The sequence below is a fragment of the Fundulus heteroclitus genome, unplaced genomic scaffold (genome assembly GCF_011125445.2).
Source record: "Fundulus heteroclitus isolate FHET01 unplaced genomic scaffold, MU-UCD_Fhet_4.1 scaffold_42, whole genome shotgun sequence".
Classification (NCBI taxonomy): Eukaryota; Metazoa; Chordata; class Actinopteri; order Cyprinodontiformes; family Fundulidae; genus Fundulus; species Fundulus heteroclitus.
The window spans coordinates 1,293,419-1,317,103 of record NW_023396835.1 but is presented as its reverse complement, the minus strand read 5'-3'; the positions used below and the strand labels follow the sequence as shown (position 1 = coordinate 1,317,103).

General features: G+C 43.1%; 1 protein-coding gene across 1 annotated transcript; it reads left to right on the top strand.

Moving 5' to 3' along the window:
* The first annotated feature begins 6,848 nt into the window (after positions 1–6,848).
* On the top strand, positions 6,849–8,916 carry LOC110367855 (tripartite motif-containing protein 16). The gene is made up of 2 exons (XM_036131240.1): positions 6,849–7,464; positions 7,546–8,916. The coding sequence occupies exons 1-2, from the start codon at positions 7,005–7,007 to the stop codon at positions 8,667–8,669; spliced, it is 1,584 nt and encodes a 527-aa protein (XP_035987133.1). The 5' UTR covers positions 6,849–7,004; the 3' UTR covers positions 8,670–8,916.
* The last annotated feature ends 14,769 nt before the right edge of the window (positions 8,917–23,685 follow it).

The window sequence follows — 23,685 nt, the reverse complement described above, 5'->3', positions numbered from 1 at the left end:
CTTGGAGCCGTCTAACAATATGGCCGCCTCGTCTTCCTTGTCCACCACCACAGGGTCAGGCAGGGCCGCCTTCACCGGCTCGTTGGTCCGGATGGAAAAGTCCAGCAGGATCTTTGCTGGTTCATCTTCTCCGCCTTTGGTGATGCCTCCACATCAGGACATGCAGCTCAGATGCTCCTGTGCCGTACTCCAGTGACGTTGTTCTCTTTTTGTGTGGATGCTTTATTTGCCAAGAAGTGACAAAAGGTCACAGCTCTTCTTGGAAAATCACAGAGACCTTATGTCTTCCAGATTTTGTTTGTGGATATTTTATGTTCAACATGTTTTTTTTCTCTAATATAAAGTTGCCTTCATATTGGAGAAACCAAACAACCTCTCCACAGACGCATGGCTCAACACAGGAGAGCTACCTCCTCAGGACAAGACTCTGCTGTCCACCTACACCTAAAGGACAAAGGACACTCTGTGAGGACCAACATGTTTACATTTTGGACAAAGAAGACAGATGGTTTGAAAGGGGCGTGAAGGAAGCCATCTACGTTAAGAGAGAAAAAAATATTTTAAACAGAGGAGGAGGACTCAGGTTTCAACTTTCAAAAACTTACAACACAGCAACAGGTTTGATTCCTTCCAGTCATCACCTCAATCCTCACCTCCATGCAGGTGATCATAACATCTCCCCTGTAAGCCAGGCCAATAACGACCTTAACGACTCCCCATTACTAAGAGGTTGACTAGTTACGGGTTAATCTGCATTTTATCTAAACCATAAGGCCTTTTTGGGCAAAGCTATAAAGCTAACGTTTGAATAGAGAAAGCTTTCTGGATGGGAAGCGAAACGTCTTTAAACTCTGGAAAAAAGTCCAGTTGTTTTGTTTTTTTAACTTTTTTTGTGTAGAGACGTTTTTCTTTCCTTTTCAGGGAACTTTGTGCCATTCATGATCACCCCAGACTCCTCATGGGACCCTAACTGGATGAAGCCGGAGCCATTCAGGGCACACGTCATGTGACATGTCGGCTCATCATCACCGACCCCGCCGCAGACAAACCCACCCTCCACCCGACCCACCGGACCTTCCCGGCATCTGGACCTTCTGCCTCAGCCTCCTCGGCCCTCTCCTTCCACCAGACACACATTCCAGCACCCCTTCTTGCTCCCTCTCTCGCTGCACCACACCTGCACCGCTGCATCTCCGGCACCGACTGTCATCTGTGAGCGGTCGCTTTCCGGCGTCCTTTGGCGCGCCTGTTGCCTCGGTCTTCGTCAGGAGCAGCCCTTCCTCAGCAGACACACACACACCCACAGCAGACACACACACACCCACTCCTCCTTGGTGGTTGAGACGCCACGCGCCATCTGCTCCCATCAGGAGCGGCTGATTGATGCGCCGCCGTACAACAGCCACAGGGATGACTCACCGACTCCCGCGGTGAAAAACTCTGAGTGTGTTGCCTGAGAAACCCGCCGCTACGCTCTCCTTCTCAGCGACACACTCCTGGGCTTCACCTCGACAGGAACCAGTCGACTCGTTTCTAATGTAGGAATCGTTTTCGATTCACTTTGTTGGGGTCTTCTCCAGCCTCCAAAGCGGCTTTTAACCTCTTCTGATTATGATGCTCGTTGATATCATGCCATAAAATGCACAAACCGGTGGTGGGGAAAAGGCCCTAAGTGCAGAAGAAAAGTGTTTTTGTTGTCTTGTTGTGCTGCGGATGTATTTTCATATCAGAAAGCATCTGTCCCAGTGTATCGGATTATGCTGCAGCCTCTGAATGCCGAGATGTGATCAAATTCCTCCATTGACATGCAAATGACGGGGGCCAACCTGCTCCAAGCTCAGATCGCCGGGTTTTGTTTGTTCGTTCTGTGATTTTTAACTCATCATCCAGAGCACAGACTAACAGGGTCTCCTCCTCCTCCTCCTCTTCACACGCAGCGGCACAGCCACTCTACCTCTGGGTGGCCTTATTGTGGCGCGCTGAACCGCCATAATGACAAAAACACGATGGCACCCTGTCAGTAAATAATGTTCCTGATGTAAATCAGGAACAATGTTGCAGCTTTAGAGGGCGAGAGATCGCAGTGCAGGTATGGAAATATAACACCTGACAAGCTCTCAGTGTTGCAGAAAAAGGCTGATAAGATGTGTTAATATGTGAGGCAGACACCCCGTCTGCTTTTAACACTAGGCTTGAAACTTTCCTTTTTAACAAAGCTTCTAGTCAGAGTGGCTCATGTTACCCTGAGCTACCTCTATAGTTATGCTGCTCTATGCTTAGGCTGCTGGAGGACATCAGGGCCTATTTTTCTCACTCTGCTGAGTTCTCCTACTGCTCTCCAATCTGCATTGTTTGTTGTTAGTTCAGCTTTTAACTTTTGTTCTCTGTCTTTTTTCTCTTCATAGAAGGAACACCTGGTCTGCCGTCCTGTTAGCTGTGACATCATCAGGGGAGGCAGATCATCCTCTATTACCATCTAACATAGAAAGTACTCCTGGGTCAATGTGAGCTTCTGTGCTTTCTGTGTCTCTGCTCTGTCTTCTCTAAGCCCCAGTGGGTGGAGGCAGATGAGCATTCACACTGAGCCTGGTTCTGGTGGAGGTTCTCCTCCCTGTTAAAGGGGAGTTTTCCTCTCCACTGTCGCTTCATGCATGCTCAGTATGAGGGATTTCTGCAAAGCCATCAACAATGCAGACGACTGTCCACTGTGGCTCTACGCTCTTTCAGGAGGAGTGAATGCTGCTTGGAGAGACTTGATGCAACCTGCTGGGTTTCCTTAGAGAGGAAACTTTCTGACCAACCTGGAGGATCTGATCTGGGCCGGATTTTAGCAGGGGCTTACCGGGGCTGCAGCCCGGGGCCCCGGCATTTCGGGGGCCCCGAAGGATGTTTTCTATTTTTGTGAACGGCCGGCACCACAGCGGCGCTTGGCTGCGCAAACCCCGCCCGCCCGCCGGCCGCCGGTGCGCGGACCCCGCCCGCCCGCCGGCACCGCAACGGCGCTTGGCTGCGAGGGCCGATCGACGCCGCTTGCGGCTTTAACATCCTTCATATGCGGCCTATCAGCGTACCTCGAGTCGCTGTTGCACGTTCCATAACAACAATGTTTAAAAACCATGGTTAGTAGACATCTTAGACTTAGAAAAAAAAGTAGTTTTACTTTTTTAAAGTTTATCTGCTAAATGAAAGTAAAAATTTAAATGAGTGTAGATACAAAACAAAGATTGTGCATGTCTGCATTATAAGACAGGCTCAAAGTTTCAAACTTTGAGTATTGTTTTCTTATTTGGTTTGCGTTTGAGTAAATGTAGGTTGTGTTTGTGGTTCGAGTTCCTACAAAGAAGTTGAATGCAAAAGTGTCATTAATAAATGGAAATCTGTATTTTGTTCTTCATATTTTTCAAGATGTTCTCTGTAAAAACCTTAGTCTAGAAGATGAAAATTGTTCATCTGCACCCACCTCTGCTTTTATTGAGAACCGGGGGCTGTAAAAAATCCTTCAGAGGGCATGAGGGCATATATATATATATATATATATATATATATATATATATATATATATATATATATATATATATATATATATATATATATATATATATATAGGGTAGTTCACGCGTGAAGTCAGCGATACATCCGGGTCCCGCGGGTAGGCAAAAACAGTACTGTTCTCGTCTACTACATGACAAAACGGGTGATTTAGAGCGTACTTTTAGTTTGTTTATTTTTGTAATCTAAGCAATGCCTACGACTTGTTGTGCTCCCGGTTGCACACAGAGGCATTCCAAATCGTTGGATGTACGTTTCTGTCGTATACCGAAGGACGAAGAAAGAAATGGATATTTTCAATGAAAAGAGCGCAGGCAGACACTCCCAATGGACTGGGGGAGCCATCATACTACGACAGAATTTGCAGTCTACACTTCATCTCCGGTAAATACAACTTAATTCTGCTCTAGTCATTGTTCTACTTAAACAGCGGCGGAGGGGAGGTGGCGATCACTACACGGGCAAGAGAAGCAGTAGCAGCAGCAGCCGCTGCTGCTTCAGACAACTGCGGCAGAGCAGGCAGCGGCTGCTCCGCCCGTTCACGGGCTGCGGCAGCATAAGCCAGCGGCTGCTGCGTAAACACTACACGGGCCGGAGAAGCCGCTGCTAGCAGCGGCTTCTCCGGCCCGTGTAGTGTTTACGCAGCAGCAGCGGCTACAGCAGCTGCTGCTGCTATTACGCCCCCATTCACGGGCGCTAGTACTTCTGTGTTTACGCTGCAACGTTGCCGACACCGACACCCATTTTAACAAGACAAAAACACCTAAATAATCCGTAGTGAAAAATGGTTTTTTTAACCTACCAGGCCTCTGCTGAAATGCGGCCTGTGTCCGACGCCGCTTTGTGCTGTTGCACAAACATGTGTGAACAACATCCATCCATCCATTTTCTGACCGCTTAATCCCTCATGGCGTCGCAGGCGTTGCTGGAGCCTTTTTCCTGATATAAAATAATTGTAGCCGTCCAGTGGTTTCAGGGGCTTTCGTGCTCTCTTGTCCATACTGGCCTGCCGTGTTTATAAGGGAGCTGCATATGTCGCAGTACGGAACCCTTGGCCAGCATTTCACAGACTCGCTCCGTCCCTTCAGGCTTTTGCTGTGTGGATCTGGCAATCTGACACCATCAACCATCAACTTACTCTTAAAACGATCTTGTGATACGTTATCTAAAGAAGAAAAATACGTGGAGAACTCGTCAGTTTCGCTGTTTGCGTCCGCCATTGTGTTCGCCTTTTGCCTACCAGTCCGGCGCGCATGCGCGAAAAACCCGCATCAAAACAATAACAATGAACTGGTCTATATATATAGACTCTAGCCCAGGGGCCCCCATCCTGACTCCAGCCCAGGGGCCCCCATCCTCCTAAATCCGGCCCTGGATCTGATTGAGTCTGACTTTAGAAAGAGCCTTGAGATGACATGTTGTGAATTGGCGCTTTATAAATAAAATTGGATTGAATAAAGGTATACTTTATTGAGTGAAGAATCCATCAGCATCAGATAGTGTGTGCCATAGAACGAAGTCCAAACAACGTTGAGCTTCTTGAACAGCTAGCCGGGAGTCAGACCGCCTGCTGCACCTTTTAAAGGACGTAAAGGCCGGATCGAGTTTCAGTTAAAGGAGACGGTTCGGCCTTTAAGAGACGTAAACGGGTCCGGTTGATGTTGGAGGAGCTGCTAATTCTGTTGTCATGATGGAGAAATAAAGAACAATTCATAGACTGAGCCATTTTAACTTTGCTTCTATTATCCAATAACTGTTAAAGTTCACCTTCCCTTTTATTTATATTTCACCTATCCCACTGAAATTCAATCAGATTTACCCAAATATTGTGCAGGAACTTAAAATTTGATGCCAGAGGCTGTGCTAATTAATCTTATTTCTAGTAAAACTGTATTTTATACAATATAAAATGTAACTGCAATCCAGACATTAAGGTATGGAGGAAAACTTTATTTCTCCGGTGCCGGTTTTTGACACCGTCACACCCGAATTCCCCCATTGTGGGACAATACAGGTTTTTCTAGCAAATACTGCCTCTTTATTTGTATACATACCTAAGGGAGACACCAATTAACCTAACAGGCATGTTTCTGGGCTGAGGGGGGAAGTCAGAGCACCCAGACGGGAACCCGCACATGCAGAATGACCCCAGGCTGGGATTTCAACCCAGGACCTTCTGTTGAACCAACAACAGTGCTACCAACTGTACAACTGGGCAGCAAGCTTCAGCAAATCTAGGGAATAAATTATAGTTCTTAAATAGGCTCATATTTTGATACTTAACAACATAAAATCTATTTATGATTCAATGAGACACGTTAGAAATGCACAGTTTGAAATTATTATTTATCAAGCAGAAAATCTGAAATTAAAAAAAATTAAAGATATTTTTGTTTTGTTTATTTGCATGTTTCAGACACCTAAGAGCAACCAGAGGAAAAGTGAACCCCCTGAAGTAGAGGAGTATGGGGTCCCATTTGTGCCAAAAATATGTTCATGCGTCTTCTGACGTGTCCATGTGTCTATGTAAGGTGTGTATGTATCGTGCTTATGTAATGTAAGCTACATATGTCTGATGCATATGTCGTGTCCATATGCTGTGAGCATATGTATTGTGTCTACATGAGGGATCAGGTGCATGGCATTTCTTCTTCAGTTTATGTTGTTTGACCTTGTTGTTGAACCTGTAATCACATGATCTCGGTTTGCTGTTGTTTTCCCCGTCATCTCCTCTGCTGTTACAACCTGTCATCACAACCTGTCGTTTTCCCCGTTATCGGGCCGTGTTGTCTCCTGACGTCGTCATGCACTGCTTTTACACTGTTGGGTGCCTGCTACCCAGACAGGGCGGCATGGGGGGGCCGTGCCCACCCGCTGAGCACGCAGTGCCCACCCTGGACTGGAAGCTGTCTTTTTTTTTTTTTTACTTCGGAGTGGCCATCATTCTATTATTACTATCTTTGATGTGTCAATCATTCAACCAATTAAATCAACGCCTGAAGGCAACATGCTAGCCAACCACAGCTGGAGAGGGGCGGGTCGCTGGGTCAGACATTCAGCCTTCAGAGGCTCGGCTGTGGTTATATATATATATAAATATATACTACCCCTCACTGTCAGCACTCAGTGAGTCTTATGTCCAAACCAAAAAAAAAAACCTGAAAAAAAAAACTTTTTAGAAACATTAAACATTTAAACAGTTTATTGCGAACCAGTAGGTCAAAGGTTAGATTAACAGCCCTGCTCCTTATCCTGCAGGCTGTAAAACCTGATAACCGTCCCTGTTCTTCCTGCTCTCAGACACACCTTGAAGCTGGTGGAGCAACATCTGCTGGAGGTGAAAGCTGATTGGCTGCAGCCTCTCTGCTCTGACACGTGATTCGTAGATCAGAGCTCAGAGCTGTTGCTGTTTACAGGAAGTGAAACTCACACAGTCACTGTGACCGAGAGGAGAAATGGAGCAGAACCAGCTGGACCGAGAAACCTTGTCCTGTTCGATCTGTCTGGATCTACTGAAGGATCCGGTGGCTATTCCCTGTGGACACAGCTACTGTATGAAGTGTATTAAAAACTTCTGGGATGAAGAGGACAAGAAAGGAATCCACAGCTGCCCTCAGTGCAGGGAGACCTTCACACCGAGGCCCGTTCTAAAGAGAAACACCATGTTAGCAGCTTTAGTGGAGCAGCTGAAGAAGACTGGACTCCAAGCTGCTCCTGCTGATCTCTGCTATGCTGGACCTGAAGACGTGGCCTGTGATTTCTGCTCTGGAAGAAAACTGAAAGCCATCAAGTCCTGTTTATTCTGTCTGGCCTCTTTCTGTGAGAAACACCTTCAGCCTCATTATGATGTGGCTCCACTAAAGAAACACAAGCTGGTGGAGCCCTCCAAGAACCTCCAGGAGAACATCTGCTCTCGTCATGATGAGGTGATGAAGATGTTCTGTCGTACTGATCAGAAGTGTATCTGTCTTATCTGTTTAATGGATGAACATAAAGGCCACGACACAGTGTCAGCTGCAGCAGAAAGGACTGAGAGGCAGAGAGAGCTGGAGGTGAGACGAGAAAACATCCAGCAGAGAATCCAGGACAGAGAGAAAGATGTGAAGCTGCTTCAACAGGAGCTGGAGGCCATCAAGCACTCTGCTGATAAAACAGTGGAGGACAGTGAGAAGATCTTCACTCAGCTGATCCGTCTCCTCCAGAAAAGAAGCTCTGATGTGAAGCAGCAGATCAGATCCCAGCAGGAAACTGAAGGGAGTCGAGTCAAAGAGCTTCAGGAGAAGCTGGAGCAGGAGATCACTGAGCTGAAGAGGAAAGACGCTGAGCTGAAGCAGCTCTCAGACACAGAGGATCACAACCAGTTTCTCCACAACTACCCCTCACTGTCAGCACTCAGTGAGTCTACACACTCATCCAGCATCAAGATCCGTCCTCTGAGCTACTTTGAGGATGTGACAGCAGCTGTGTCAGAGCTCAGAGATCAACTACAGGACATCCTGAGAGACGCATGGACAAACATCTCACTGAGACTCACTGAGGTGGATGTTTTACTGTCAGAACCAGAACCAAAAAGCAGAGCTGGATTCTTGAGATATTCATGTGAAATCACACTGGATCCAAACACAGCATACAGGAATCTGTTACTATCAGAGGGGAACAGGAAGGTGACATTTATGAATCAACCTCAGTCTTATTCTAGTCATCCAGACAGATTCACTGGTTGGTCTCAGGTTCTGAGTAGAGAGAGTCTGACTGGACGTTGTTACTGGGAGGTGGAGAGGAGAAAGGGAGTTTTTGTAGCAGTCGCATACAAGAATATCAGCAGAGCAGGAGGAGGGAATGAATGTGGATTTGGAGCTAATGACAAATCTTGGGCATTAGATTGTTACCAAGGAGGTTATGAATTTGGTCACAACAGCATCTGGACCTCCATCTCAGGTCCTGGTTCCTCCAGAGTAGGAGTGTACCTGGATCACAGAGCAGGTATTCTGTCCTTCTACAGCGTCTCTGAAACCATGACTCTCCTCCACAGAGTCCAGACCACCTTCACTCAGCCGCTACATGCTGGAGTTTATGTTTACTGGGTTGGAGGTTCTGCTGAGTTCTGTAAACCCAAATAGACAGAATCCACTGAAGGTTCAGTGAGTTTGATTCTGGTTTTTAAATCTCCAGCAGATTATTTTCTTGATGGTTGTTGTTTTATGTCTAAACTGCACAGAAATCAATAGTCAGAGATTGTCAGCACTTGTTTTCCTTCAGAATTGATGTTCTGGTTCTGTTGGGTTTGTTCATTTCTCATCATTGTTTTATAAACCAGCTGATCAGCACCAGATTATTTGCTGTTTTTCCTCCTTGTTGCTTTTAGCAGCAAAGACTGTGAACTCAGTAATAAAATGTGTTGGGTACCTTGACTTTTTCGGGGGTTTTTTGTCCAGAAATTAGTGAATTATGTGACCCATACGAGTTCTAAAATGCTACCAAACAATCCCCTCTGTCACTGTAATTTTTGAGGGGTGCAGAAATCAATCCACACACTTTGTTTTAATATTTAAGTAACCACAAAACAGAGAACGTTTTATCATTCTCTTCCTTTTATCTCTTCTTTCTTTCACCTCTTCTCTTTCTTTTTTTTGTCTTCTTGTTTTTCTTTTACTCTCCTACTTTCCCATTGTAGTCTCCATATAATTTGAAATTCTCCCTGCAGGAATCACAATAAACTTATTTATATACACAGATCAAGCGGAGCATTATGGCGAAAGCTGTTTGCTCCACTTGTGAAAGCAAAATCTGTCGAGCTCTATTTGGCATTAAGACATAAATTCTTATTGCCACATTGCTAGACAGGACACTGGAAAAAAAAAAAAATATATATATATAAGTAACCAAAACTTGAGCCTCTCCTTCCTGACCCTCCCAGTTTCTCCTGTTCACCATGTGGACCTCTGCAGAAACATCTCCATGTTCTAATCTCCATCAGGACGCTGTCCTCCGTCTCTCTCAGAAAGATTTGCTGCAGAAAAGCTTTTTATCGTGGTCTGATGGTGCTGTTATCACCGTACCCTGGGGCATCTCCAGACGGTAACCTGTGCGATGCTTCAGAGGTGCTTTTGGATCAGGAGACGGCCGTGGTGAACCTAGAACCTGCTTCCAGCTCCTTCACCCTCCCTGAAGAACAGAGCCGTGCAGAGACCACTGAAGGAGCAGGTGCTCAGAGTAAAAAGGGATTCTAGAGCTGAATATTAGTACAAATATCACATCTTTACAGTTCAATGTACCATGATGTATTATAAAATAGTTACCAGAGTTATACGACAGATTTAAATCTAGAGGAAATGATAGAACACAACACCACACATAGATTTGGTCAGTATTTTATTACATTCAGAATTTAACTCTTCAGGACTCCTTTGATTACAGAGAGGTCATTAGAAACCTAGACCATCAAACATATTCTGGTTTTACACAACTGCTCTGTGTTGTGGGAGGTTTGGGTTTATCTTTCCTAAAAAGATAAACAGAGTGGCCACAATACAGCCTGATAGTGAACTGTAATAAAGGCCCTAATAATAAATCAAGCAGCCCAGATGTTCTCTACTTACAGTGGAGGTGTAGACGGCCTGTTCAGAACAGCACAGCTGGATCCATTTTAACATGAAACTGCAAAACAACACATTCCAAAAAAAAAAAAGTAAAAAACAAAACAATTGGACTTGTTTCAAAAGTTTGAAGACGTTTTGCTTCCTATCCAGGAAGCTTTCTCAATTCAAAAAGTCTGGAGTAATGTGGAGTATCAGGTTTTATACTACTGCCCAACAAAGGCCTTGTAATGTCTTAGATAACATGCAGATTCAACAGAAACAGGTCCACTCCTTAGTAATGGTGGGTTGTTATTGGCCCCGCCTAAAGGAACGATGTTTTGATCACCCGTATGAAAACACAAATAAATATTTTTTAAACCATGGTATTTATAATTTAAACTGAATTTGGACACTTGGACTCTTATCCATATTTAATATTCTACGTCGATATTCAGCGTCGGCGACATGTACCTTATCAACACTCCAGGCCAGAACACATGAGAGAGCATGAAAGCCGTGAAATCACTGGACAGCTACAATTATTTCATATCGGGACATGTTTAGATATGTTTGTGTAACATATGAAAGCGGCGTCGGACACAGACAGCGCCTCAGCAGAGAGGAAGACCCGCCGCCGGTAGGTTAAAAAAAAACATTGTTCACTAAGGATTATTTTGGTGTTTTTGTCTTATTAATCCTTTTCACAGACTCATGCCAGAGGGTCTATTATTACGAAACGAACGTTTACATCTTGACTTAAGTATATATCCTAATTTTTTATTTATGTAATTATTTATCTAGAACAATGACTAGTGCAAAATTAAGTTGTATTTACCCGTGATGAAGTGTAGACTGCACATTCTGTCGTAGTATGATGGCTCTCCCAGTCGATTGGGATTGTCAGCCTGTGTCCTTTTCGTTGAAATTATCAATTTCTATCTTCTTTCTTCTTCCTTCGGTAAACGACAGAAACGTACATCCGACGAATTGGAATGCCTCTCTGTGCAACCGGGAGCACAACAAGTCGTAGGCATTGTTTAGATTCCAAAAATAAACTAAAAGTACGCTCTAATTCACCCGTTTTGTCATGGCAGTGGACGAGAACAGTAGTGTTTTTCCTACCAGCGGGACCCGGATTTAGTGCGTACGTAGCTCGTGAAGTCACGCGTGAACTCGTCTATGCTCTCAGTTCTGAACAATTTCTTTGTGCTGCTCTCCGTTTTTATGCCAACGGCAGATTTTTAATAACGGAGGAGGTGCAGAAAATCTTTCAGAGGCAGCTGGATGTGGCGCTGTCAGGAATGTTACTGTTACACTGTTCCATAGTCAGAGACCCACAAGATTAATAAAAGAACTTTACAGAATGAAAGCAATAATTTATTCTGTGTCTAATTTTGGCACTTCCAGCTTTACTTTTCTATTCATATATTTTAGTTTCCATTCACCTATGTTTCCCCCAACACTGTTAGGGCCATTGCACATTTCTTTGCTTAAATCACACCTAGCCTATATGATAAATATAATGTGAGATTGGAACAAAATAAACTCAAGACAATTAATGTCAATTCATTTTTAGAAGGATGGGTGAACAATGCTGGAAAAAGATGAACATATCAGTTATTTCAATAACTCCCACCATCCATCATAAACTGTATATGTTGAATATAGACAATTAATGCTTTAGTTGAGTACCGTTAAACATAAGAACACTTAGAACTTAACTTTACCTGATTAAACTGTATTTTCATACTTCATCATGAGTTTCTGCCATGTCCTTCAAAAGCCTTTTCTAATCAATCCCCCTTTGTTGTTTAAATGAGTGAAGTGTGAGAAAACAGCTGTAATTCTCCATCAAATAACTCTCATATCACTCACGCATTAACTTTTTCAGCTGTTCTCTGCCACCAACTCGCCTTTTCCGCAGCAACATTATTGTTTCTTATGATTTAATATTCTCCATAAAGGTTTCTAACTCCACTCGTGGGAAATTCCACTTCCAGGCTTCTTGTTTCCTGCCGTTTTCATGCTGAATCACCTTATCTGCGTTCAGGAGGACTTTTTTCATGCTCCTGCTCGCCTTCACCTCCTGGTTGATCGGACGCTGTGTTTAGTTACCTGACTGATATCACCTGTTCTGAAACCGGAAACGCTGAGTATGACACAGTGAGGTAGAACTACTCAGAGCAGCAGCTTTCTAATCAGCGTAGATCAGCCATTCTTTCTGAAACGGAGCCCAGAACAAAGACGCACACCGCAACCTGCCCAACTATAAAGACGTCAGCCCCACCCACCAATCAGCGGTGAGCTCCGATCAGCACCTGGCGCTCACAGAGCGAGACCGTTATACCATTGCAAAATGGTATAAAATAACTGTTCACAGTTCAGATTGGATTTTATTTTCTGCGCAGCATAAATTTGCTGTGCGCGCTGAATCCAGATGCCATAAGCGATTGCACACGTGCAGCTTAGAGGGAACTCTGATGTCACGTTTTCAGGCCCTACTTTCAGCATGAAATCAAACATCTCACCCTGGGGCAGACCCGGCGGCATGGGGGGGCATAGGGGGGCCGTGCCCGCCTGCTGAGCACGCAGTACCCGCCCTGGACTGGAAGCTGTCTTTCTTTTTTTTTTTTACTTTCGAAGTGGCCATCGTTCTATTATTATCTTTGATGTGTCAATCATACAATTCAACCAATTAAATCAACGCCTGAAGGCAACATGCTAGCCAACCACAGCTGGAGAGGGGCGGGTCGCTGGGTCAGACATTCAGCCTTCAGAGGCTCGGCTGTGGTTATATTACGTCTCTGGTGGTCACCGTCGCTGTCTGTAGAGCAGGATGGATATTCCGTCTTAAACAATTACAAGAATCAAGCATGAGCGAGCTGGAAGCAGCGCTATTCATTTATGTTTGAAGCGTCAGCATTGAAGTCAACAGTGGAGTAAACGTTTAGCTAGGAGGGTTAGCTAGACAGCCAGGAGCACCAGGAGCAGAACCAAGCAGGAAAACTGCCAAACTGAAGAAACTTGAGTTACTAGCAGGCAGAAGGGAACTCTGCTTTGTTGTGCTCCTTGTTCTCCCTACCTGCTGTAATTACAGAACCTCTTACAGTCTGAATTTTTACGTCAGTGTTCAGCCTGACACCAGCGCTCATGTTTATCAGCGTGTAGCTGATGCTGGACTTTTGAGTTCCAGCCCAAACTCAGATAAAACCTGCCCAACCTAAAAGAAAACCAAGCCCAAATCTCAAACTCTCTTGTGTTAAAAGCACAGAACTATTAAACACATCAGAACATGCCATTATCGCACAACTAAGCTGAAGCAAAGACAAAACCTTTGCATACGGGCTCCGTACAAAATTAACAGCCAGGCAACCAAATAACACACAAGATCACTTTAACAATCATGATATATCAACCGGAAAAAAAAACTTTTATCAATAGCTTCCCATCATGAGTTGTAGATCTACCTTAATATAAACTTAATTTCTCTTAGTATAGCTCAAACAAACATTTCTCTTTCACAGCCATGACGTATTTTTAAGTTGATCAGTAGAACTCAACCCCTCTAGGAGCGTTTACATTGACCAAAACCATGTCATCTTGACACTTGATTAATCATTATTCTTTTCTTGTTTTATTATAACTATTGATCAATATTATTAATTATAACTATTGTTCATTGATGATGTCAGATTCAACTCATTTAAAAACATAAATTGACAAGTAAAATTAGTTCAAGGAGATGGCTTTTTTTTTTTAAATGAAGCTGAAGCGCAAGTTTAATTGAAGAAACTCATCGCCTGCCTCCATACAATCAGAGTCCGATCCGCCTCTGATGTGAGCCAATCAGCTACGAACCGCACTTCCATGAAGCCAATCAGCATCCCGCGCTCATCTTAAAAGCAACTTCAAATCCACGTCTCAGCCTGCTAACCAGCAAGCGCAAACGGATTGCATGTCGGATTTCGAATCAGATGTCCGATTCAAGACGATAACAACTCATCCTCAAATCCTGCTGCTCATAGGAACGCCATCTAGCCGCGCATCCATCCTCTGCAATCTCTGTATTCGCTCCAGCATATCTTAACCAGCACTGACCTGGATTCACTCTATTAGCTGGCCTTCTTCTGCTGTGGCGTCTCATTCCGTCTCCCAACCTCTGTTTTCATCAGCTCCGATTCCTGGCGCTATGAACTTGCAAATAGACCCTTTTCACATGACGTCACTCAACTTCCGTTTTGAAGCGGAGCAGGGTATCTTTACTTCCGGCTACATGCTTTTACATAGAAAATTCGGGAGGTGAAGAGGTGTTTCACTGATAATCAGCGCGATTTCATAAGGTAAGACTGAGACCACAATGTGTCGCATTGACTATCTTTATTTTCCTTAATATTTGTAGCGATCATTGCTGTTATATAGATGCTTTGATCGGGACAGTAACATGAAGATCAAAGCTAACAGGCAGCAGCTTGTTAGCTTACTTTACCAAACTTTTACCTATCAGTAATCAGCGTGATTTCATTAGGTAAGACTGAGAGCACAATATTAAACGTGTCTTATTGACTATCTTTATTTTCCTTAGTATTGGTAGCGATCATTGCTGTTATAAAGATGCTTTGATTGGGACAGTAACATGAAGATCAAAGCTAACATGCAGCAGCTTGTTAGCTTACTTTACCTATCATTAATCTGATGTAGATGTTATAAAATGATTACTGTAGCTTTGCTATTATAGAAATAAATCTTGTTCACTGAGTGAAAAAAGAGACATTTATCTGCTACATTGTTCCCTTTACTTGATTATGGTGACGTGTTATATATATATAATTGCAGGCACTGAATTAAAAAGATCTTATTCCATTTGAATCTTTTTGTTCATTCCTAAAAAAAATTACCGTGGGTCTATTGGACAGTACTTCTGTTTCTGAATTTTCTGTGTATTATAATGAATTTTCTTCATAATATTATTTGCACTTATATTAATGCACTTTTTTTTAGTTTTTGTGCAAAATACTGTATATTTTAAGTAGAAGCCTGAAATTGTTTTTATTATACTGTATTAGTAATGACATGTGCTGCTGACCTCTTAGTCAGATCAACCTTTAAAAAAAGAGATCTTAATCTCAATGGGAGTTTATCTGGTTAAATAAAGGTTTTAAAAAGTATTATAGTTAATCTATTTTTTTCTCCCCTTGTGTCCATCTCTCAGCAGCATCATATCCACCAAGCATGGCACAATCACAGAGAAACCGCTACTGCAGTGTCCCAGTGTTCGAACAACAAAAAAAACTTTCCATATCTCAGTTTTCATGACTTCCCGGCTGATGCTGAGACTGGAGCCCGTTGGGTGACGGCAATAAGAAGAGACGAGGGGCCAAATTTGAAAATCCTTCGTGGCAGCACTTACGCCTGCAGTCAGCACTTCTCTTCCGAGGAGACCTATGTTTCTGCAAGTGGTCTTTAACAAATTAAACTCCATCTTTCTTTCTTAAAGATAATTGAGTTATAAGTTAATTTAGCTATTCCCAAGATAATTTCAGTGGCTCACCACGTAAAATTTTATTAGAGCTGTCAAAATCAATTTGTTAATGAAAGGCAATTAATCTGAGAAATTAATTAATTTCTGCACATACAAATGGTTTTTAAAAATACTCACCTGTACACTGTGATCGCACACTGTCTCTTTCTCCTGCATTGTTTACATTTCAATTGTTTACTGTTAAATCACTGCTGCACTTTATCGTGTAATTTACTGTAATTCTCAAGCTGTATGCAAACGGAATTTCGTTCTGTACGCACTCTGTGCATACATAATGACAAATAAAGTTGTCTAAATCTAATTTGTCTATGGATGAACCCAGAACCACACACAAGGGACTTAAAATGAAAGTCTTTATTGAAGGTTTGATGGGATGGAGGGTGATGTAACCAGCGAGGTAGAACTGCACGGGAACAGGGTGATGGTGTTGGCAGGAGCTGACGGCCCGGAGAGAGACTTCTTGGAACCAGGAACAGGCATCAGGGTCCACACCTCGGCAGAGAATTGACAGTTCAGGGGAGAACCCACCAGAGCTCGGCAGCAGGCTCTTCTGTAAGGCAGAGGGGAACCGGAGCAAGGCAGCAGGATAAACAGGACAGGTAAAATGGACAGAGCTGCTATGAAGTATCTATGTAATAAATAACTAAAATATATGAAGTGTGATGTCTGAAGTTTTTTTAAATCCATGTTTTTTTGGTCAGTTCCTGAAAAATAACAGTATAGGACACAAGGGGTTTGCCTTGACAGCAGCATAATCCATAAATACTATAGTGAACTGATTATTAGTGTGCATGCAGTGTGCTTGCAACATTATTGACAGCGTCTTTCTCAGTCTATGATGTCCTAAACTATCACAGTTTTATCAGGAATGGGCAGAATTATTTTATTAATTGAGGCTCCAGATCTACTGACGAGACTGAGAAACACACTGAACCCACAGAGGAATTTTGAGGGATACTGCAAAAGTCTGCAACCTCAGTAAAATACTACACAAAAAAAAAAAAAAAACGGGAGGGAATGAGGCTCCTCATTTTTATTCATAGAGCTGTGACCAAGTGGCCAACAGCATTGACACTGTTCCAAAACAAAGTAAGAAAAGGCTCAACATTATACATCAACTATATCCCTGGTGTGACTCATTGACTAAAAGCTGTGAAACAGAATAGCTGATATAGCAATAAAGCTAGCGTAGCAATATAATGGAGAAATAGAAAACTAATAAATGACAAAAGTCCTGTTGGTAGCATAGCTATCATTATCCTAGCATCTATGCTAACAACAGAGCTAAGAAGACAAAGCTCTTACCTTCATAATCGAAAAGGTATTGTTCCACAAAGAACTTGTAATCTTTGTGGAGTCTGGAGGCTTGTGTGGCTGAAAGCTTTTGTGCCAGTCTGTGCACGTCTCCCAAACGAAATTTGGGTAGATTGGTGAGGGACTGTGTGAATTCCCTATGTAAAAACACTGCTCGTGGAGAAAGCGGAAGTAAAGATACCCTGCTTCACCGCAGAACGGAAGTTGCATGACGTCACTGTGAAAAGGGTCTATCCCCGCTTTTCACAAGCGACGTAGACGCCGTCCCAACTCTGACTCAGTTCCGGTCCCGCTCTGCTTCGTAGCCGGGAGCGGCTATCGTCCTGCGCAACTTTCAGCCGGATCACCTCTCATGCCCGCTCCTAGCAGCTCAAGGTAACACGTATCCACTCATGTTTTCATTCTTATTACATGCATTTCGCTCATCATGCTCCTGAACTGTCCGTCTGTTAGGCAGAAGTATCCCATCCATTCTGTTTGTTTTCGTTTTCTTCTTCTCCTGGTTTTGGCGGTTGGCAACAGGCTTGTAGTAGCATTACTGCCACTTACTGGTTGCAGTATGGTTCGTGATGGACTCCATTTATCTTCTCTTATTTGATAATTATGTCATTCTAATTTTACTCATTGTTCATATTTTCTACAGTAATTTCTTGTCCAAAGTATGCTTGATTTTAAGTGTTAATTAAGTTTGTAAGCTGAAATGTTACCCTTATCATTCTCCTCTTTTGTTTTTTCCCATTTCTGTGTTCTCTTACTATCTTTGATATGGTAACGTTCTTCACTTCTCCCCTTTATTATCAACCTGCAGGCTGTATTAGCAAATGTCTCAGCATTTTAAATCTCTGATTTTGTCATTCAAAGACTTCTATTGGCAATCCTTCCGCATTAAGTACCTTCAATGTCATTCACGTTCAGTTTAACCGGACAGTAGGGTTGAGTTGTTACTTAACCCATTTTATTTCAGAAGTGCATTTTAAATCCAGCGATTTATACCAATTGTTGTTAAAACCGCTGCAACTCTGGTGCAATTCGGCGTCCGTTTGGAACGGTCTGTACTGGTTCAGACCTCTTATTCATGCTGACCTGGCCACTTTGTCATTCTTGTCATTTCATCGGTCAGTTTTATGTTTTGCTAATCAATTACTTCAGGTGTTGTGAAATTATACACGTTAAAGTTGTTTAAATGTTCTTGTTTGTAGGTATTGTCTGATGAATGTCAGCTGGGAGCTGACGTCAGGATGGCTGTGGGGGATGATTTTAGTATTGGCGATCTTTTAACAGCAATTGCTCATGTATTTTAGGGATTGACATATTTCTTTTCAGGTTCAAGAATCTATTTTAAGATGAACATCCGGAGAGCATCACTGTGGGTGCTGTTGTCTGGTTGATAGTGTTGTGCAATTATACACTGTTTAAAGTTATTTAATGTTTCATAAATAACTCTCTGTCTGTTGGGTATTATCTGGTGATGATCGGCTTTTGGGCTGATATCGAGACAATGGTTGAGAGGGATGAGTTTGAGCACTGGCAGTCTTTTGACAGTAGAACCTGCACACACAGGGTAAAGGAGTAACAGCTTCTTTTCAGGTTCAAGAAATTAGTAACAGGTAAAACGAACATCCGGAGAGCATCACTATGTGATACTGTTTGCCTGAATTAGCACAATGTTCGATTGGTGAATCCTCTCTGCTAGGCTGGTGAGACTTGACTGGGCTACTGGGCAAAATGAAGATAGAGGCTAAGGAACTATTTGCAAACAAAACAAAGGACAAACCAGGGTGGTTGATCAGGATAACCCGGTGAATCCTTGTTCACTGAGGGTCTGATTCCAAGAACATGGCATGGAGTTGAGACATTTGCCATGTATTTCAATCCATTCACAATGCGGGGACCAAGTTAAACAGAACATTATTTGTTGAAATAATGGCTCTGCTGCCATTTGGTCGGGTTGGAGGCCTGGTGTGAGCACGTTCTCTGAACCGGTTGCGGTCCGATTTGAGCAGAGTTTTTCCTCAGAATTCCACAGCTTTCCGCTCCCTCTAGGTTCGCTCCTCTGTACAGGCTGAGTAGAAATACACAGAGCTGTTTCGCATGCAGGATCTTTGCTCCTGCTACCGGTTGTGAGGTCAGGACAGCAATTTAGCTCTGTATTTGCCCAGACATGTTCTCCAGGCGATGAGAGCCTCTCAGATGCTGAAGCAGGTAGTCGAGTCTAGCAGACCCAGGATGAAGCGTGGCTGGCCCAGGCACCTTCCCTCAGCTGCTGGCTTGTGTGTTGGTCAGGGCCGACCAGGCCTCATGGTTTGGCCTTTGTCTGCTCTGAGAGAGCTGCTGAAGAAGTCTGCAGGAGTGAGCTGAAGATAAGAGAGCTCTTCGTCTGTGGGAGGAAGGTTTTTATTTGTAAGGAGGGTTCTCAGCAGGACCCCGGTGGGAAGAAAGCCCGTCCAACCCTTGAGGGTCTCATGTTGCAGCAGGACAAATTTCCTGTTACCTTCCCCATACCACAGTTCAGAATTCAATCCGAGATCAATTATTTATCATGCCGTTATTGCATAACATAAGTTTTCAATTACGGATCCTGTCTGTAGACTGGTGAGGCTAATTAAGCTAATAAGTAATGAAGATCACCAGTTTTATCAGAATGTAGTGCAGAATCTAAATAAAGTATTAATTTATTTTCAAACATCATGGAATGAGCTAAATAGCTTAATCCGTTCATGACAGCATTTAGTATGCGTTCGGCAGTTTATGCATTAATGAGTTAAGCAAACATTATTTGATAAATTATGTCTTAAGACATGTTACCATCTTCATCCTCTTCATTCATTCATCTCGTGGTCACTTCCTCTCATAGATCTTCCTTTTACTATTCTCAGTTTGTCCTTTCTCAAATTAAACCTGTCGGCCTGCAAATCGAGTTCTAGGTATTGATCTCAACTTGGTTCCAGCATGGCTTCCTGCCTGCAGTTCAGCTCTCGAATTCACAAGATATCAGTCTCATCCCATATCAGTTATTTCCAACCGTCAGCTGCCCTCCTTGCTCGGTCGCCTCAATCTCACAAATGCATCATTGCCAGAGTCACGCTTTATTTCCAGGCAGCTCGAGTTCATTAAATTTGTTCTTTCCTTCTTGAACAGGATACTCTGGTTGAGAGCTGCCGTTCTGACCGTCTGGTCTGCTTCTCGCCTGGATCGAAATATATTTCTATAATGCCTTTCTGTCATGGATGTGTTTAAAAATGTACGGATGCTGCCATCCGTAGGTTTTGGGGGGTTCTTTATAATTGTTTCACAGATTCCTGATCACTCAAACAATGGGCCATGGTCATCATCATCATGCCTCACACATCGTTCTGAGCATCCATTCATTTCAGCTGCTCAATGCCCTCTCAGCTTTAAGGTAATCTAACTGCAAATACTGGTGATGGATTGAAACTTTCACATGTCTCGCCAGACCCTTCATGTTTCACTCTTTCAAATTGAGTTTATCATTCATAATCATCACAGTCCGTAACTCTCATGCATGCGTCAAGCATTCTGTTATGCATCCTGTCATGCATCCTGTCACCTGTGTTGCATCTTGTCATGATCACTCATTTCTCTATGTGCATCATCTGCAAGACATCTTCCGCAAGAAAGCATAAGCAAGACATCTTCCGCAAGAAAGCATAAGCAAGACATCTTCCGCAAGAAAGCATAAGCAAGACATCTTCCGCAAGAAAGCATATGCAAGACTCCTTCCGCAAGAAAGCATATGCAAGACATATTTCGCAAGAAAGCATCTCTGCTCACTTCTCCTTGTTCATTTCTTTCATTTCATTCACCTAATCATCTCCCATTCAAATCACTATCCCGTCACACTGCCTTATGAGAATACAGACGCTCTGACCTCAGCATTTTTGGGGGGAACATCCCTGTTGACATACATCTACTTATGCATATTAAAGTATAATTCAGCATTAATGTTCCTGCCGAGGTCTCAGCGCCAAAGACTTAAAATATTGTGTCAATAAAATCCTTCTAATTGCCATTTCTTTCTCTGTGAGTTTTTCAGATTGAAATGAAGCTGAAGCGCAAGTTCAATTGAAGAAACTCATCGCCTCCCTCCATTCAGAGGCCGATCCGCCTCTGATGTGAGCCAATCAGCTATGAACCGCACCTCCATGAAGCCAATCAGCATCCCGCGCTCATCTTAAAAGCAACTTCAAATCCACGTCTCAGCCTGCTAACCAGCAAGCCTAAACGGATTGCATGTCGGATTTCGAATCAGATGTCCGATTCAACCCACCCCCAACCCTTTTCTCCACCATCGTAGCTGAGTTCATCTAGCTTCCAAGACGTTCCTCCATCCTCAACCCATCAGAGTGTTTTCTCCCTTCAGTCTTCAGCACTCCCTATCACCTCGTTATTGGTCCGGCAGAAGACCACCATGTTGGGCCCGGTTCTGCCAGAGGTTTCTTCCCAAAGGGGAGTTTTTCCTCTCCACAGTCGCTTCAAGCTTGCTCATCATGGACAGTTCATGCAAACCTGTGTTTATTAAGTTGGACATCTACCTTAAACAGATCATCATATGGACTGAACAAACTTCTTCTATCTCCACTCCACCACCAGTTTCAGACCTGGGGGGAACATCCCTGTTCTCATACATCTACTTATGCATATTAAAGTATAATTCAGCATTAATGTTCCTGCCGAGGTCTGAGCGCCAAAGACTTAAAATATTGTGTCAATAAAATCCTTCTAATTGCCATTTCTTTCTCTGTGAGTTTTTCAGATTGAAATGGTTTTAGTTTTCTGTCATACATTGACAACTATTTTGATATATTTTGTTAGTAAATCTTTCTAAAAGGCCAACAAATGTTGTGAAAAGCTTCCCAAACTTTTACAACCTGCCCAAAAGCTATTTTTGTTCCAGCTCAATGTGTTCAAAAGCCTAATTGGGGGGAAACCTGCCTAATCTGGCAACACTGAATACTCTATTGCTTTTTATTTGTTAGTTTTTTTAGATTTTGGGACTTTATTGAGAATTTCTTTCTCAACACTGTAGGAGTAGTCGCAGAGCAACTGTTCAGCCTGAAGCATATACATTTTTTTTGTTTTGAAAAAGTGTGCCCCCCTAAAAAATGAAATGCCCCCCTGTAATTTGTTTATGCAGCCGGCTCTGCCATGGGGGAAGGATTGGCCCTGGAAACTTTGCCTTTTACCCATTGTCCGGACTTCTCTGCTTCCAGACCCCCTTTTTAATTTTTTTTGTTTTATTGATCCTCTTCGAGGTCGACCAACCAAATAAAAGGAATAATAAGAGAGAATTCTCCTTTTCAAATCTACCTCTGTCTATATAGAGGTCAGATGCTTAAGCACACCTGCCACTTTCATCCAGCACTGAAACACTGGAGAGCCTCATGCCCCTCCTGACCAGAAGTCTTCTGTTTCCAGGTGAAAATCATTAGTACCCACCTCCCAGCAGGAGTGCTCATATTTCAGCTGAAAATTTTAATTTAATGTGATTTAACTTAAAACTTGTAGTCACTGTTCTGTATTTGTGAATCTTATTTTATTTGCTTTAAGGACTAAATATAATTCATTATTTCTATAGACTTTTGTTTATTACTATTTTGTAGCTAGAGTTTTGCAGATTTTTCTCTCTTATTTTTAAATTTTTTGCAGTATTTTAAATGAGGTTGAAATTTTAAAGCTTGCAAGCGGTTTGAAGCAATGCGGTACCGCGCGCGAGCTATTTTTAGAAACACAACGTCACGATGACGTCACATCACGTGGTACGCAGTAGGGCATGCTTGCATAGTCCGCCGCTGTGTCGCTGTAAAAGAGACGTGCGTTACCCTTGGTTTTACTCGGTAAACAAATGCTTTTTCCAAATCTAAGACCATGGTTTTTAAACATTGTTGCTATGGAACGTGCAACAGCGACTCGAGTTACGCTGATCGGCCGCATATGAAGGATGTTTTCTTCAAGACTGCCAAGGAGAAATGTGCGCTTGGTACACCGGGCGGTCGGCCTACACAACAGTTCAACCCGGAAAAAGTTACCAAATTCACCTACATATGTAGCAAGCATTTTGTCGGAGGAAAGGGCCCAACCGAAGAACATCCTGACCCAATTCCAGCGACATCAAGTCAAGGTAAGAGTATTTTGGTGGCCGACATGTTAATAAAGTAGCGCCTGCTACCATGATAGCATATAGGCTATCATGGTAGCAGGCGCTAACATGATAGCCTGCTACCATGATAGCTTACTCAAAAACATTTCAAATGAGACAAACATTAAACATATACCGATTCCTGGACGGTGATTGCAAACAACAACAAAAAAAAACGGCCGACGCTGCCTTGATCGCCGCGCAGGAAAAAAAAAACAAAGCTTACCGTTCATCAACTCGGCCAGTTTTCCGGTTTTTTAAGCCCTCGAACCTCAAGCCATCGTTTGAGCTGAAGGTTGGTGTGTTCTTCGACATTGCGACCAGTAATCCGTGTGCCTGGGACATCGTCTTGGGAAAGTTTAACGGCTGTAAAGTCGGTCATATCTGTTATCCGTGCGTTCTCTCCTGTATGCCCTACCTAAGCGGCAAAAGGGGCGTTGCTCTTGAGACGGTGACGTCACGTGCGCGGTACCGCATTGCATTTAAAATGTGCTGAAAAATAATCCTCTCACCGTCTCCTGAAAAGATAAGGTTTGAATCTGACGCCC

What these genes read in the sequence shown, in the direction of transcription:
- LOC110367855 (XM_036131240.1), top strand. Translation starts at nt 7,005, where the DNA reads ATGGAGCAGAACCAGCTGGACCGAGAAACCTTGTCCTGTTCGATCTGT. An exon ending in CCAGGAGAACATCTGCTCTC is followed by an intron (nt 7,465 to 7,545) that starts GTCATGATGAGG and finishes ATGAACATAAAG; the next exon opens with GCCACGACACAGTGTCAGCT.